Source organism: Ceratosolen solmsi, unplaced genomic scaffold, assembly GCF_000503995.2.
Source record: "Ceratosolen solmsi marchali unplaced genomic scaffold, CerSol_1.0 scaffold15, whole genome shotgun sequence".
Lineage (NCBI taxonomy): Eukaryota > Metazoa > Arthropoda > Insecta > Hymenoptera > Agaonidae > Ceratosolen > Ceratosolen solmsi.
The window spans coordinates 1373859-1392574 of record NW_011948434.1 but is presented as its reverse complement, the minus strand read 5'-3'; the positions used below and the strand labels follow the sequence as shown (position 1 = coordinate 1392574).

The 18716-nt window shown below is 26.3% G+C and overlaps 1 protein-coding gene across 2 annotated transcripts; it reads left to right on the top strand.

Annotated features, from left to right (window-relative positions):
- The first annotated feature begins 1418 nt into the window (after positions 1-1418).
- LOC105364727 (uncharacterized) lies at positions 1419-11858 on the top strand. Of its 2 annotated transcripts, none has more exons than XM_011502739.1 (5): positions 1419-1698; positions 8454-8578; positions 9201-9374; positions 10914-11012; positions 11528-11858. In XM_011502739.1, exons 2-5 carry the CDS (start codon positions 8456-8458, stop codon positions 11666-11668), a joined length of 537 nt encoding a protein of 178 aa, XP_011501041.1. In that variant the 5' UTR covers positions 1419-1698; positions 8454-8455; the 3' UTR covers positions 11669-11858. The 2 variants fall into 2 exon arrangements, with proteins under 2 accessions (XP_011501041.1, XP_011501040.1); XM_011502738.1 differs by having other exon boundaries at positions 1510-1698; positions 8451-8578.
- Positions 11859-18716: the final 6858 nt, after the last annotated feature.

Here is an 18716-nt window from a genome sequence, read left to right as displayed (position 1 = left end):
TATTTTAATTCTCATCTATAGATGTCTAATATAAACGGCAACATTTTATTAAAGAGAAAGTTGCGCTATTTAAATTCTTAACAAATTTGCATAAATATTATTATTAATATAAGTTATATTTAATGACTATGATATAACTGAATATTATTAATATACGTTATGTCTCTGAAATTTATTTATACTAACCTCTTTATGAATAATTAGTATCTTTAATTAATAATAATAAATAGACGTGTTAATATTAATATATTGTTAATACAATAAATTAGAAATTCGAGTGTATTTAATGAAAACTAGTAGCTTAAAATAAACTAATGTACAAAAAAAAATAATTATAATAATTTAAGTATATATTTAAGATATATTTAAGTATATACATATTTAAGTATATTTTCGAAATGTGGATTTATTACTAAATATAGTAAATATAGCCAAGTAGTCGGGTAACATATCACAATTTTCATTTACATTATATTCATGCATTATTATTCATATAATATATGATTTGATTTTTACGTAATGAAATTATTCAAACGGAAATGAAAAGTGCGTAAGTGAAAAATCTAAAAACACAACGAATAATGAACATTGTCTAAAAATTAATTTTTTTTACTTGTCAAATTATTATGATAGTCATTAATGCTAGATTTGCTTAAACATTATTAAAGAATCAATGACAAATTTCATATAAACGTTTTACTTTCGTTAATTGAAGCAATCCGAATTACAATCGAATTTTCGTTTTTGTATCTCCCTATCAAGTTTTTCGGTTTCTACTCCTATATAATATATAGTTACAAAAGAGATTTAAACGAGTGAAAGATTTAAAGAGAAGATGCATAAAACATTTGATGCAATTAAAATGAAACAGATTTTTTAAATTGTTGACAAAGCAAGAGTTAGTCACATCATGAAATAAATAATATTTATTATCGCAGTGTCCGGCAACGTCATTAATGTCGCATTTACCATTAACAAACGTGATGAATAATATATCCCATATGCAAATAGCTAATTATTAGATTTTCGGCATTAAGTTTATAAAAAGTTTTTACAAAAATATATAGTAAAGCCTATGCTAAGCATAGGTGATTCGGGCATACACATGTTTTACCTCCTAAGTGAAAGGAAGAGGATGGCCAGACGAAAAAGCGTTTTTCCATAGATCAAAGCAATCTTGACGTAACCTCGTTCATCGAGATTATGTAAGCTTTTAGTTGCTGCCGGTAGATGTAGCAAACCATTAGAAAGTTAACCTGACGGACCAATCGAGTTATAAGTGGTCAATACATTGATGTGCTTCGAGTCACATAGCATAGCCTAGTAAAATCCTGCAGCAGGGCTTGGAACTTGCGAAAGTGCCACGATAATTACCCATATACAGGCTCTTTAATATTTTCTGTCGTCCATTGCCGTTGAAGTGGAAAAGTAGCTGCGCGCGCATACTCCAATTCGGCGTTGATTCTTGTTCGTAATTGTCAGTTAGCAGTTGACAGTTGGTAGTCGATTGTTGGCGACGGTTGGTACGCGGGTTGCGGGGATTCGGCAAACACTTGCTGTCCGCTTGTTTAACTGCTTAAGCGACGCATATTCGTGCACGTGTGCCCCGATCGAGGTGCTCGAGCGCCATAACGCCGACGCGATTCTGGTAACGGGGACGACGGGTCCGCTTAGATAACGAACAACGAACGACAACAGGTGAGCTAGATGGAGGAAGCGCTCGTTGGCCCGCGAACCGCTTCCTCTTTCGTACGTCCTCGCGACATTTTTCGTTATTTCATGGCGGGCCGCCATATTGCCGAGATAGAAAATTCGAACGCTCACCCAATTGATCGATAGGGGCTGGAGGAGGGCTTCGTCACCAGCCAATCTGTTAAAGTCTAATCGATTCCCTCGCTCACGACCGCCCACGTGTCGATCGTCCGTTCAGATACTCTCTTGATATGACTGTACATTGACCGTGGCTCAAATCGGCTCGTTCCTAAACGCAGTCCGACCTTAAAATAATTAATACTTGTCCCTTGGAATACTACTATGCCAAGTGACTTGCAGCTCGTTTTCTCTAAATTTAGCGCTTGACGTAATATCTTCGCTCTTCTCGTCGAGATCCAGCCAATTTTCCTGTTCCCCACACAAAAATATCACGAGAAACGTACGCATAACATAAAGCGCTGCTTGAGGTTTATTAATTTTATAGAGCCCTTAGGCCGCAATAATGACCTTTTCACCTGCGTAAATCTGCTCCATTATACATGATTACAGATAGGACAATCGCTCCAATTAACACCTCAAAAAATTCCGATGACATTTACTTCTCGGCAACTTATCTACGAAAAGGTACATCGACTTCTTTCATTAAAAATGAGCCCGCGCTCGTATGTTTTATGTCAAAATTTTTAAATGCTGAAACGACTAATGTTATAAATTGAAAATCAAAAACTATATCAATGCCGTTACAGTACTACCCTTGTCTTATTAAATCTACTGTATTACATATCAGGCGGTAGCATAATTATTCTGATACTTAATATGCCTCTGTAAATCAGCATTAGAATTTTAATATTAAAACTTTAATCTCTTATCAACATTTCATCATGTTAATTATATGTACAGTAACCATTGATGTTTACCATCTTACTGGAATTCGAAACTATTTTCATTAAATTTATAATTACATTAATGTGTATAATAATAAAGTATGTATAAAATAACAAGTTAGCCATATGTAATTATCACACAATTTTATCCGTGGTTTCAAATAAGATGCCTACTTCATCATTATATATCTTGAACTTATATTTATAAAATTTGTATGCTTACATTTTTCACTTAACCAAAACCTATTATTTTTTGTCATTTTATATTACGTACTATTTATAAATAAAAACTTAAAAATATTGTTCTTTTGAAAATTTTAAAAAATTTGTTTAATGATTGTACATTAACATTTTAATTTATAAACGCTCCTATTATAAAGCGAACAAATTCATGTCATTTTCTTATTTTCAAGTATAACGCTGTTTTATAAAGTTTTACTTTAACTAATTGAACAAAATATTTTACAAATATTGTTCACAAAATAATATTCAATTTTTGTTATATATAAAAAAATTATTAAAAAAATAATTTTTCAACATAGGCATTTAATAATATATTATATTTAAATAAATTATGTAAGTTTTATAAGATTTTATATTTGAAATAATATTAATTGATATATTCTATTATAACGACCTTGTATAAAAATAAATACTGCATTATTACTATTATTATATCATTATATTATACAACTACTGTTTGAAATAATTTGACATATGATTTTATTAATTGTATTATATACGTGATCATTGATTTAATATTTGTTATTTAATTGTTTATTTAATTACTGAGAAAATTATCAAGAAAATTATTTAAAATATTTTAATTCATTAATGTCCTTTAATAATCATTATGATACAAAGTTTATAATTATTAAATATTTCATGTTGTTAAATAATTTTTTCAACAACTTTATGAAAATATTAATGAATCTCATATTTAATATTTTATAAGTAATACTGATAAATAATTTATCAAACGATATAATACAATATCCTTATTATTTAACTGTACAGACAGCTTGAATATCATGTTATCATGTAATATTAATGTAATACAACCGGTAATCAGATGATAAAAGAATAATATTATTAATATGCGTCATAATGAAAATAACAATATAATGGCAAACTATATTACACAATTATCTTTTGAATACCAATCATATTTTATATTATCTACAAAACTATTAACTTGAATTTTTTTTAAATATTGTAAATAACATCAAATTTTTTATAAATAATTATTGCAATTGTATTAATTTGTTTGAAAAGTAACTTAAAATAAATCTTTAAAAAACTAGATGGTCATTTATTTATAATGTAGTATTTGGGATAAACGAAAATTTTTAATTTTTCTCAAAGGAATTGGATAATACAGACACTTTCAAAAATAAAAAATCAGAATATATAAAAAATCAATGATTATTTACACTTTACGATATGAAAAAATTAATGAAATGAAAAAAATTTATTTTACTTATCATAATTTTTTTATTTCACACACAACCCACATGATATTAAGAACTCTCCTGAATTTTGTTAAAATTTAAAAAAAATAATGTAAAACATCATTTTTAATAAGTTAATAAGGCACTATTTGTATTGCTGTGTGAATAAAAAAATGTAACTTTTTCGTGATTGAATTTTTTATATTTTCTATTGTGTTTAAACAGAAATTTAAATTTAAAAAACTTTCAATATTGCGCATGAACATTTTAGGCATTATTTTAATTCTTATTATTAAAAATTACTATTTTTTTCAGTTATTACTAGATCAAGTATTCATACTAAAAGTTTTTATTTTATTTTATTATAAACAAATTGTTTTTTAAATCATCATTATCATAATGATAAAAATATAATAATATTTTATAGCATAAATTTTTCTATAATAAATAATTCTCATTTATATTATTTATATTAGTTATGTTAATTTAATTAGAAGTATTATTAAATCTGAAAAAATTATACTATCGTAAATATATCGTCTTGAATCATATAGATTATATTATTACATTTAAAATTATTTGTATATTGTTAATTTAATTAAAAACAATACATTTCCTATTTTTTATTAGCTCTTCATTATTTAATTGATTTATACATGAATTCTTAATAAACAAATAAAAAAATTAAAAATTGAATCTTTTGCCATTTTTCATATAAACTTCATTACATCACATATTACAATAATTTATCACATTTCTGTGGTTTTTTACGTAACTTAAAAATAAAAATAAAAAATTTATTTCATTTTTATATATTAAATATGAAAAAGGATCGATATAAAATGTATTAAATTTTTCCGTATTTAATGTAAATATTAATTGTTAAATTATTAACTTACAAATACTATATAATTATATATTTAATTTATATTGTGATATTCGTATTTACTTAAACTTATTCTTTATTAGCTACTAAATATAAATGGATGCTATTTAGTTAACTTTTAATAAATATTTTCTCTATAATGAATTACTTTCAAGCAATAATTGAAGTATTAATAAATAAATAAAAATTAAATATTATTTTTGGTTTAATTATATATTTTTATAGTATGATTTACCACACAAAATATGATAAATTTTTTTGTTAAAAAATGCAGGTTAATGTGAGTTAATAAAACACAGATTATTGAATGAAAATTAAAATTATTTTTTAATAATATTAAGACTAACATTTAAAAAAAGCTTGAATGTCATAGTAAAATAACAAATTATTCTTAATAATATAACTAATTTTAAAGCTATGTAAATTATGTTGAATTAATATGATAAAATAATTTATTTCCATGCAATAATATCCTGATTTGGCAATATTTATATTTTAATAATCGATATTCATGCAATTTAATAATACAACTTTAATTTTTATTTTTAATGCCAATTTTGTATAAAACTAATATTTCACATTCATCAATTGTTCAAATAGTAGAAAATAATAAAATACTTATGGATTTTTTAAACAACGCTTGTATTTCCTAATTTTTATTGCCTTAATAATAAAAAAGACAGTATAATGATATCCTGATGACGATGGTGCTGATGAAATGCCAGAAATTAACGTATAATATATGTTACGGTAATAATACGATATAATGCTTACATATCAAAATATAATATTAATTTTTAGTGCTATTAAATTATTTTTACTAATAGAGTTTTACACTTTCAAAATATTTAAATTATTTTAATGCAATGCATTAAAACTAAAAATACATTATACGTTAACTATTAGTTATAAATTAAATTATCTTTAATGTAGAATATTAAAAAGTTAGTATAATTATTTTATACATTTATGATCAAAAAGTGCTTAAAAATGATGCAATTATATGTATAAACCAATAATGTTACTAAAACAGACTTTTAAATTTGTATCAGTATTTAGATGTTTATTGTTGTAAATAAAATATACATAAGTGCATCTAAAATGTAAATGTATACATTTTTTAACATCATAGATTGACTATAAAGTTTAAAAAATATAAATATTTTAATAAATATTGTTTTAATTGCAGCAAAAGTTTTTTTATATATATTTCGTATTTTTATTCAATTTTCTTATTAAATTACAATTTACAATTCTTATTAAATGCATACAAATATTAAATATTAAATTTATTTCTAAAAATATGCATTTCTTCACCTTCATTACGCTCATTTGTAGTAAGAGGATATTAAATAATAAATGATGGTTGAAATAGATTATACTTTTTGATTAATAATAAATTCGAATTTCCTGTCTAGTTTGACGCAGAAACAATCAATCATTCAGGATGGAACTTAACGTTTTAGAAGATTGTCTTGAATTACGCTTTTTTCAGGATCGATTTTAAGAAGTTGTAAACAGCAACGTGCGATGCGTAAACATTATCTAGAATTGCATTTGCGATGAGGCGTTACTAGTATTGGATTTGCTCCGACAATGTACTCGCGCTTATGTTCTCCGAATTTAATCTGTCTACAGTGTACTCCCAATATCAAATTACCGACAGTCTTTACCCTCGCCGTTTCTTTCAGAAACCACAAACGTGTCCCGCTATCAAATTTGCGTGTGGAATGCGAGTTCATATTTTAACTCAAATTAATATTTTTTCATCGTGATATATATAATTTCATAGAAGCAGATTATCACAAGCGTTAAGGCATTTACTTTATTTTCATGCATTATTTATGAAACGTCGTCACACCAAATAAACACATTCGATTAAATTAGTGATTTTTTTCTATATTTATGCTTCAATATTTCTAGGAATAGAATGATTTATTCATCAATACTATACGTTTATTAATAGTGTGAATTTGTTCCATTTGTAGTGAAAAATAATTTATAATCAAATATTTTTTTGGACACATATTTTAATGATTGAAATTACTCGATATAATTAATATATTTTATAATATGCGAATATATTTTATATTATTCTGAATATATTTTATAATTTACAAAAAAACTAAATTATCAGAAGAAATTTTATGGTAATTGTTTTTTAAAAAAAATTATATAATAAAATTATAATTACCTTAATAATTGTGCCTATAATGCAAAGTAACCCTATCGTAAATTTTTAGAGGATATTTTTATGATGTATGAAATATTTTTTAAGGTAAAATATTAAATGGATAAAAAATAGATAAGAATTTTAACAATATAATAAATTGACACAGAGTTTCAAATCACCACTAATCGCAATGAACGGTATTGTTATTTTTTTCGCTGTTAATGCCAAAAAGGCAGCATATAACAGCTCCTTGTAACATTTCAGAGAAGTTAGGATATTATTACCGAAAAGTGAAAAATTTAGATAATCGGTATATGGATCTTTTAAAACACGAAAATTGCCTTCAAAATCTAAAAATCTGATTGAGAGTTTTATAAGTATCTCTCTCTCTCTCTTTATATATATATATATATATATATATAAATATCAAAAGCTATCTACTTATAAAACTCTCAATCAGATTTTTAGATTTTGAAGGCAATTTTCGTGTTTTAAAAGATCCATATACCGATTATCTAAATTTTTCACTTTTCGGTAATAATATCCTAACTTCTCTGAAATGTTACAAGGAGCTGTTATATGCTGCCTTTTTGGCATTAACAGCGAAAAAAATAACAATACCTAACAATGATAGTAACAAAAAGCTAATAACAATGGCTAATAGTAAAAAAATTTATTCTTAAGATATTTGATATCTATTTCAACATTCGCTGGCGTTATCCAAAAGTTTTTGTAGTTATACTCTTTTAAGCCAAATATTATATTCTCGTGCAATAATACTATTATCGAAATAAATAGAAAATTTCTTATATGGAATACCAGTGTTTATCGTTATTATTGATTATACTTTGTTTTAAATATATTTAAGAAAACGTAATTAAGAATAACTGTTCTAAACTTTTGCAACCTTCATATTTTTATTATTGCAAAATAAGTTAAAAAAAAATTCGTGTCAGTTTTACTAAATAAGAATAGTCTAAAATGAAAATATCCAATTACTAATATTAAAATTACTATACTGGTTTTCTACCAAAAGGCGTATTTTAATATTATAGTATCTATTTTTCAATATCAAATTCAAGGCGAATAATGTTTTTTAGTATTATTATTAGTAGTAATATATAAATAAATTATAATTTATTAGCTTAACCAAATTAATATGTGTAAAGAATCATAAGCTTATTAATAAAAACTATTGAATAATGGACCAAATATTAAATTATAAAGTAATATACAATAATTTAAAAATAATACCGTATACAATGAGATTATTGCTCATAGCAGAATCAGTATTATGAAATGCTCGTAATAACGCTCGTTGCCTTTTACCATTTATATTGCAGCAGTCATGCAGTCGTTTCCAGGTCAAGTTAATACGACAACAACAGCATCAACCCAAACGCCTCCAAATATACGATTCGATCCGTCGTACATACTAACCCTATCAGGAAGGGTGAAAATCCTTGAGATGGTAAGTTCCAATAGAATAGACTTAATTACCCAAGAACTTAATTTATATTCTTATTTGTATTATAATAATATTAAAGTGGAACTTGAGCGAGTTGCCTTTATGAACAAAATTTCTTTCTTGTCGAATTTTACCGGTTTATTTTCTTTTCTAACATATTACTTAAATAAATTATGCTGTAGTATACTAGTGTAATTGAACATAAAATATGTATTGTTTTAAATGAATATTTAAAATTCTAACGAATTCAGAATTGAACATTCTGAATATAAAAGTCTTTACCAACAAGAATGGTAACTATTTTTATTATATATTGAAATATTAAAATAATACAACACATGTTAAAGCACATACTAACATTTTGACAATTGATTTTTAATAATAACCACTCAATGATTATTTTCAAGTTATCAATATTTTTCGAATAGTTTGAGATTTAAGCAAAAGTTAAATTCAATTGAATTGAACTATTGTTAGTTTTTCTTACGATTCCTGTTTCAGATAGATGTTTTATTTACGTATTTTTCAAATATAAAATATAATACCTTAGAACAAAATAAACTGTCAATATTAAAAAATTGTGAACGTTTTCTTTTAATAATACTTTTTCACTTCAATGGAATAGATGGCGAATATTTTAGGTTTCATCTCCGTACTCGCATCCGACATTAGCAGTCATAGCCGATGTGGTTGGTTCAATACTGTTTCTATGGCTGGATTCTGGACCACTGGTATACTTCTAGCTTTTTACCTGTTTCATATCATCGAAAAGTTTTACAAAATACCATGGCTGAAAATTGTAAGTATAATGTTATGGATAATAGCATAGCTTATAAGCCGTGAAGGGTAAAACTTCAATGTAATGGCATATTTAAAGTATTCTAAACTTAGTATTGAGAAGTAGAAAACACTTATATTGTAATTCTTGAAAACATAAGTAAATTAGCACTAATTGATTAGTTGAAAATAATCATCGCTGCTGTACATGTCATTCATAAACAAAAAAAAATAAAAATTCAAGAATAAGAGGATTCACAAGTTTAATAATAGTGAATAAATTATAAAGTTGTATAAACTATATATAAAACGAACTCTTTTTTTTATAACAAATATGTTCGCAAATATTCAAATTCTATTGTTGCCCGTTCCATTATTCTTTAATAAACAAGAATGTCATTTTATCATTCGACCTTTTCAGTTAAGTAAATTTTAAATTAAAATATCTTTAAAAGGTTTTGTTATAAATCATCTTTCAGCTTAGTGAAGAAAATGTATATCCAATGCTATTTTCATCAGATCAGTTTAAATGATATGTAGTTTGTATTTCAATGTAATTAATTAATTAACATTAATAAATAAAAAATGCAGAAAAAATGCAAAAAAAACTACTATTTATATGACATTAAAAATATAAATTATTGCTGTTATGTTTCTATATTACGCTAATGATAATTTTCTGTTAAAAAATACGAGCTTTTAACAATCGATAGTTCTCTGTCGAACCAAAATTTTTAAATCAAAAGAATATATTTTAGTTTTCCTATAAATAGAGAAAAAATATGCTGGCTATTACTTTTTATTGTAATACTTAATCAACTATTCTTTTGTTGGTGCCAAAATGTCAACTATTTTTTAGTTGCAGCCAAGTAAATAACATGAAATTTTAAAAAATGTGCCATAAAATAAAAATAATGACAATTGTAACGTTGAAAAATTAACAATATCTTCAAATTATTTCAAAGTTGAGGTTAGTCGATACACATATATATCCAAGGAATTATTATATTACGTACGTACATTTTTTCATTCATGATAATCGTCTTATTTATCACTTCCGTTAAAGACAACATAATTTTGTGTATTAATATTGTATTTGGTATGTAATAAAAATAATGTTTTCTTTATAATAAGGAAATTAAAATATTTAGACATAATATTAATGTTTAAAAAAAAATGAACCTGATTTTGGAATACAAATAAATTTAAAACTTCTTCATTTTATATGTAGATATTTTTATTAAATTCTGATAAATCATTTTATAAAGAATTATTATTTCATTTTGTAAATAACTTAGAAATGAATGCTCGATTCTGATTTATATATTATTAAATCTAAAAATAATTTTCTAGATTAAATAAGTAACGATAGTAAGTATGCTATTATTAATAAATTAATATATTAATAATAAATGTCATAAAATATTTATATTTTTATATCTTTATATATTCTTATATTTTATATATTTTTATATTTATATATAAGTGAAATGTTATAATAATATATAAACTAAATTTAAATGTTACCATTCAAAACGAATAAATTCTTTGTTATACGTAGGAATTTATTTACTGTGCCATTGTGACTGCTTGTTATCTTTTGGCTGCGTCATTAATCGCAGCACTTGCAACTTCAAGTGAAAGCTTGGGTGTAGCCGCCGTAAGTGTTAATTAATTTCTATTTTCTAAATTATTCTATTTATTTGTTTACTTTTAATATATTTGTATAACAAATGTACATCAAATACATTAAACGCTATTGTTTTTTCTGATTTTAAATACCTATAATGAACAGTCTTTGAATGTATAGAGGACCAATACAATACTATATATAAATAATTATTTGGAATTTTAAGAAACAAGTTAGTTTTATCTAATTGTAAACATAATCTTAGAATAAAATTACTTTCTGAAATATTCATGAGCAATTTTAAATATAATTTATAAATTTATTAAATTATCTTAAATGATATAAATTTTAGTTTTTTGTTCAGCAATTAACATTCTAATAAATATGATACACTCTGCTTTTGTTGTAAATTATAAACCTATTTACTGATCAAATATAACTATCAAGATATTCCATGTATAGTTATTTAATTATTGAGAGAAATATTGTAAGTCTTGTAATATAATATTTAAAAATTACATATAAACATATGTTGTATTTTTCAGTTCAGTGGTTTCGTTGGTATGTGCCTTTACGGCGTAGACTGCTGGATAAAGTTCAAAGCCATAAAAGATGGCAAACATGCTCAGGGTCAGCCACACTCTTCTAGACCTGTTTCTGCAACTACTGGTCCAATAGAATACTAAAACGAGCCAAAATTATATTTGAGTCTGAATAATAATCTTCAAGATCTGCAGGTATCTGTCTTCTATACATTTCAACGGAGTCATCCTCCACCATTTTATCCGTTTCGTCTCGAAATATTAAGTAAGAAGACGATCAATTATTGAAACAGTAAAATGTATAGCTTTGAAATTTGCATGGACATTTTACTTTATTATAGATGATTTACGACATGAAATTTTATAATTGAATGATTCGTTGCGGCGTATAATGTCGACGTGCAAACGCGTATTTAACGACCTTTCACTTTGAAATTATTAATTGAATTTTTATTTATTTTTAATAATATTACTTTTCAAAAATTTTCTATAACCATAAATCTATAGATATTTATGTTCTCTTCTAAGTATAGAATAGGTCAATATTTGAAAAATATTGAGAAATACAATTTTCTTTCGAAAATTACTTTTTTATCTAGAAGAAATATAAAATACTTCAAAATCTGAACGAATAAAGTAAAAGTGAAAAGTTACTTTATTAGAGTGATTCTTTAAAAAATAATATTTATTTTATATCGATTTATAATTTAAGTACACATTTTTTATATACCGACTCTTGATTTTTGTATTTTTAAAAATAGTTTACAATTTTTTAAAACTTATAACATACAATTACATGTTTTTAATATTTCATTTAATTTTATTAATAATGGTAATTTTTGCATAAATATTTATATTCTTTAGTTACCTTAGAATATATCGAAATATTTTTTATTTAGTATTGACTTATGATAGTCATTAATTAAAAATATTTTTATTGGAATATTTTTAACTATATTATAAAAATAAAACATGTTTTGAAAAAGTGAGTATATTCGTAAACCTGATAAAATTGAACTCGAATCGAAACGATAATTTGATTTAAGTTATTTTAAATAATTATTGGATGAAATAAAATTCGAAGGTTGGTTTGAAAAATCTATAAAATTAGAATCTTTTAAAATAAACTTAAATGTGTTTAGGATAATTTTTGGTATTTATCTCAAACATATTAATATATAGACTGTTAATTACATGGTATTATACTCATGTAACACTGTGATCAATGAATGTGAAAGATAAAATTTTATAATAATTTTATAAAATAATAATAGGATAAAAACATAACTCTTAATTGATTTTTCACATTAAAAAATTTAAACAAGAAAAAGATATTCGTTTTTATGAAATTAATTGTCTATTGTTATATTTGCAGATATGCATAATTTAACACAAATTTTTATTAACTAAAGCAATTATAATTACTTTCTTTTAGCAATTATAATGAAAGTTACCATAGATATTGTCTCTTCTACATAGAGTTCGCAATATCAATAATAATAAGAAGAAGAAAGTATCTCTTTTTAGCTAATTATTTGCAATTTTCAAATACTGAATAAAGTTCAAAAGATTTTAAGCTTTACCCTTGCAATAATCTCTTATCCTTTAAATACAATCTCCTATCAGATAATGCTTATACGTATATATTCATGTTATCATGATTAAAAAAAGTATATTTTTAAATCTTTTGAAAATTTAAAATATATATTTACAAATTTTATGGATATTTTTTATTGATTATCCTATTTTTGTTCAGTGAAACCGTATATATCCTCTCTTGCTCTTAATATTATGTTTATAGGTAATTTTTTATCAATCTTATTTTTCCTTTCTCAAAAAGTGTCGTATATTAAATATTTATCATTGGCGAAATATAGCACTTATATAAAAAAAGTATTCTTCTTTATATAAAATATTCACGACATAAATTTATTAATTATGATTTTTTTCATAAAGAGAAGTCTGATGAACAAGTTTCGACGTTAAATTATAATCACCTAAAGCTATCAAAATAAACATAAAATATTTTTATAGTATATGATTCATGAAAAAAATATATACTCGCTTCGGTATATATTTTAGTTTATCTTTATTAGAAAATATATTATTTTATAAAAAATTAATTTATTATTTCGAAAGTATTAATGTATCATGCATAATATTTCTAAAAATTATACCAAATTCTCGATATTGGCATCAGGAGATATCTTGTATGACTTAAGTACTTTACCTTTACCTATCCTCTACCTCCTAAAATGATGTACATAGGCACTAATGTCCAAATAAAATAGCACATCACAATAACATACTGTATAAGTTTATTTTAATCATACAGCAATTATTAAATATACCCACTAAAATTTTAATGATGCTTTTTGAGTAGATTACAAAATAACTGCAAAATTTGTTTCTCATTTATTAATAATTATTTATAAATTTTTTTTAAAAACTTACGTTTTTAAAACACACAACATTATTTTCATTCCTTTTAAATTTGTCTGTACCTAAATTAGCCTATATTTTATAATGTGCTACATCCTAAATTCTTGCTGAAATCACAACTGATTCATAAAAAATGATCCCATCCTATTCTAATGCATAGGAGTGCATATATGTCAGGAGTTCAGACCAAAACATTAAATTAACTTGTAGATTTTTTATATTTAATTGATGTTACTGTTATTCACTATTTATTACTTTTAAAATATCTCAGATTAAATTTTATTCTATGCAAAAGTTATAAAAATTGAAAAATATATATAGTTTAACTAATGATAATTGTTTAAACATTTGATAAATAAAGTACCCGTATGTAATTATTTAACCCAAAAACAATATCTTTTAATTATTCGATTAAAGCTTGCGTTTATAACCATTCTTTAAGATTAAATTTGTATAAAAAATTTTTATAAAATAAAAAAGAGTCATTCTAAATTTTTCTTTCCATTTTTTCCTATAAAACGAGCTGAAACGGTTAAGTACATCTCAAATTATTTATGTTGCAAAGTGTATTGTTTAAAATGATTATAAATTATCAAAAAAATCTAATAAGTTTTAAATCAAAACCTGTTTATAATATTACAGTAATATCATATATCCATATTACACATTTTCAGTAACAAAATTAATTAGATTGAGTATACCTATTGTATAGTCATATGAAAAAATACACTTTTGCACATCAAATGCATCAGGTAGTTTTTAAAAGGTTTGGAACCTTTCTACTTGGATTTTGAGCTGCGTTTCAATATGCATGTAAACAAACTCTCTCTCTCCCTATATGTAAAAACGTCGATATTTTTATGTATATTTGTATAGATATATTTTAAAAGAAAATAAGTAAAATGAGTAAATGCGGCTTAAGTAAAATTATGCTAATTTATTCATGATTAATTAATATTTTTGTATTCCATTAAAATCATTTTATAAAAAAGTGAAATATACAATTTAAGTAATAGATTATATGTAAAGAAAGATTAAACTTAGTTTCTTAACTAAAATGTACTTTAATGACTTTAATGATTTACAAATATTTATTACTTTAAGTTTAGGCATAAGTATTTTATACAAATAACTTCATCGATTAATTTAATTATATTTTTTACAAAACAACAAATTACAAATCTTATGTCACTTTTTTATTTACATTTCTACATTGGTATTCTTTATTTTTAAAGAAATTTGTAAATGGTACTCACTCATGACATCAAAAATGTATGAAATTGAAATGTAAACAATCGTTTCTTTTATAAGTTAAAAAGATACATATTTTATATAATAATTATATAATTTTATATAATTCTAATATCATTTATTAATGTTTAAAAAAAAATTTATGATAAGACTACGTCTAGATGTAGCTACTTGAGAAGTTGTTAACGTAAAAATGATTAAATTAAGATATATGGTGTGTTGATGGTTATGTTACATAAAAGTAAAACCACTTGTTTACAAACACTGACTTATCAATCGTGTGAATAACCAATGTGTTTATATTTTATTTTTCTTCTACTTTATCTATTTTTTATATTTACATATATTTGAAGAATGTATATTATGAAATATAATGGGAATGTTATAATATAATAATAATGGGAATGTTTAAGTAAGCATTAATACGTTTTTTATTTATTATCATTTATTTAATTCCTAAGAATTCGTATAAATAATGAGTTGAAACATATTTATTAATCAGAATGATTAATCAGAATGCTTAATAATAAACACAAACATTATTGATGTAAATAAATAATATATTTCATGAATATTTGGAATAACAATTTCTAAATATTAAAAACTGTATGAAACAAATAATTCCTAGTGTTTTTAAAAAAAAGCATTTATAATAATCAAAATTTGTATGTAGCTGTTTATGATTAGAGTTCAAATATTGTAGTAAGACAATTTTCTATTTCAAATGATAAAAATCATTGGCCGTCGAATGAAAATGATTGATCATCAAAATATAGTCAAAATAATTTACATATATAATTTATAAAGAATACTTTTTAAAGTGCCATTGTTTAGAATTTCATTCATGCGGCGGTCAAAGGACCAAGATGACTGGATTAGACTATGGCCACCTGTTGCCTGGTGGGGGAAAAAAGTGGAAGGAATAGCGCATTAATTCAATATTTAACCCATTTGTTTTTCGTACTGTTTATTGTCTTTTATTTTTCAAGCTACACAATAATGATTCTAAGATGGTGCTGACAATCGGTGAGATCTTGCAGTTCCGTGGTGGTTGCCACCTGGCGTTAGCATGCACTATATACAGAGGTAGGAGGTCGTAAATCTCTGAATCCTCTTGACGTAGTGTGCTTGGTTGTAAATTATTATACTGCGAAGTAAGAGGTATGAAAACTCCGGATCCTCTTGACGTAATGTGCTCGATAGTAAATTATTACACTGAGAATTAAGAGGTCGTAAATCTCTGGTACTTCTTCATGTGGTGCCACGTGATGGTAACTTGTTGAGATGTCCTCACTGAAGAGGCTTTGTTGGCTTTGTGCTGGACGCACTCTTATAAGAACGGTCTAGTTGACCGTGTGCTGGGCGTACTATTAGCAGGGCTTTGTTGACCTTTTGATAGATGCACTCTAGGATCGTATTGGTCTTGTGTTAGTTGCACTACTATAAGGGCCTTGTTGGCCTTTGTTAGATGTCTAAGTGTCTTATTACTTTTGTATTAGATGCGTGTGGTACTCACAGAAATGCAGTTGCATAACCGTCCACCAGAGAGCAGTGGGAAAGCTCATTAGGCGATCCCAATACATACTCCAAGTTTGAGCAACTCAAAACGTTCCTATTGTCTTGAGTGAGGGCTCTAGAAAACATAAAACAAGCTATGGCTTCTAGGCGCCCAGACCAGTCTCATCTACCGACGAATAGCACGGTGAGAGTTTACCAGTCGTCAGTAAAAACAGAATTGCAAGGTCCACAAGAAGGTCCAAAGCATAACAAGGTGTGCGACTACTACCAAGAGGGACATTTTGTGACTGTATGCCCAAAGTTCAACGGACTGTTAATTTCGAAAAGAAGGGATTTCACGAGGAAACGACACCTGTGTTACAAGTGCTTGGAGCACCACTAACTACACTCAGATGTTCAGGAGTAAACAAAATTGTATGAAGTGTACCAAATGGCATCATACGCTGTTACAGGAAGAACAAGATATTACAACAAGAACAACTCAAAGAAGTAGTAGTTTATCACCACTCTTCAACTGATGAGATGGTATCAACGGTTGCATGTTAATTCTAAGCATAGAACCTCACGCATGCGTTCATTTTCGTGTGCTTGTTCAACAAGGTAACTGGGAATGAAAAGGTGTTGGAAGAAGAAATCAATCGCGTAGTGATAACGTATAATTCAGTTCGAGAAATATTCAAATGAGATGACAGCAGCATTTCACGTCTTTCAAGGTATAACGACCGACTCTGATCCTCGCGTATAGTGTCCGAGTATAAGTGGTAGTAGGGGGAGATCAGCATTTACTTCCACATCTAAGGACTGACTGGACTCCCACGTACGGTGCCCGAATGCACGAAGTGGTATCGGGAAGAGATCAGAATTCACTTCCACATATAAAGACTGACTCTGACCCCCACGTATATTGCCCGAATGCACGAAGTGGTAGTAGGGAGAGATCAGCGTAGAACAGACTCTAACCCCCCACGTACGGTGCCCAAGTGTACATAATGACAACAATCGATATCCACAGAATGACATCAAGATTGGTTCGTTGGTACTTATCACAACGAGCACTTTCCTCCGAGCAAATGGTCCCTCGCCCGAGTAATCAACATTCATCCTGGCATGGATGGGCTGACCAGAGTAGTCATACTAAAAACAACTTCGACCAATCGATTGAATTAATAATGGCGTGCAGAATGTTCGAGATTTCGAGAATCTCCCGAATGCTATTAATTCGGGAGAAAATCCCAAAGGCTATCATTTTTGGGAAAACCCCAACGGTTATAATTTCTGTAAAATTTTCCAAGGGTCATTCGAGGTCCGGAAAAACAAGTGCATAATCGCAACCATTGTTTCAAGCACCACAATCGCCTCCTTATTGTCAGTTAACAAAGCTGCCGCATAGATATTTAAGGCAAGCGCATTACGAGACAGACGCTAGTTATATAAGAAGGAGTCACTTGGGAAATCGCATACTCTCAGCAAAGCGGTTACGGAAGATATACTCAACAGCTTCATACGAAGTAGAGTCTTCTAAGGCCCTTCTCACCCATCTACGACACAAGACAGCTTGGAGAAGACTAGCAATAAAGTTACCACTATGTGACATCGCACGAAGAAGTGTCAAAAGATTTACGACCTCTACGATTCTCAGTATAGTCTTTTACCACTAAGTGCACTGCATCAAGAGGATCCAGAGATTTACGACCTCCTACCTCTACAAGTAGTGCATGCTGACACCACGTGGCAACAACCAAGAAATGGCAAGATCCTAGCGATTCTTATCATCAATGTAGAATTATATTGTAGTTGTAAAATAAACGAAATAGCAAGCACGAAAAGCAGATGTGTTAAATACTGAATTGAAGCGCTACCCCTTCCACTTGCCCAAACTATTCTCCCACCAGGTAACTGGTGGTCATAATTTTATTCTAAACAAAGTTTAATTTAAAAACAAATAAAGAGTCTTTATTTTTATAAATAGATTTTTTTTAAT

Coding starts and splice junctions, on each gene's coding strand:
- LOC105364727 (XM_011502739.1), top strand. CDS start 8,456: ATGCAGTCGTTTCCAGGTCAAGTTAATACGACAACAACAGCATCAACC. Junction 8,579..9,200: donor GGGTGAAAATCCTTGAGATG/GTAAGTTCCAAT, acceptor TCAATGGAATAG/ATGGCGAATATTTTAGGTTT. Junction 9,375..10,913: donor AAATACCATGGCTGAAAATT/GTAAGTATAATG, acceptor TGTTATACGTAG/GAATTTATTTACTGTGCCAT.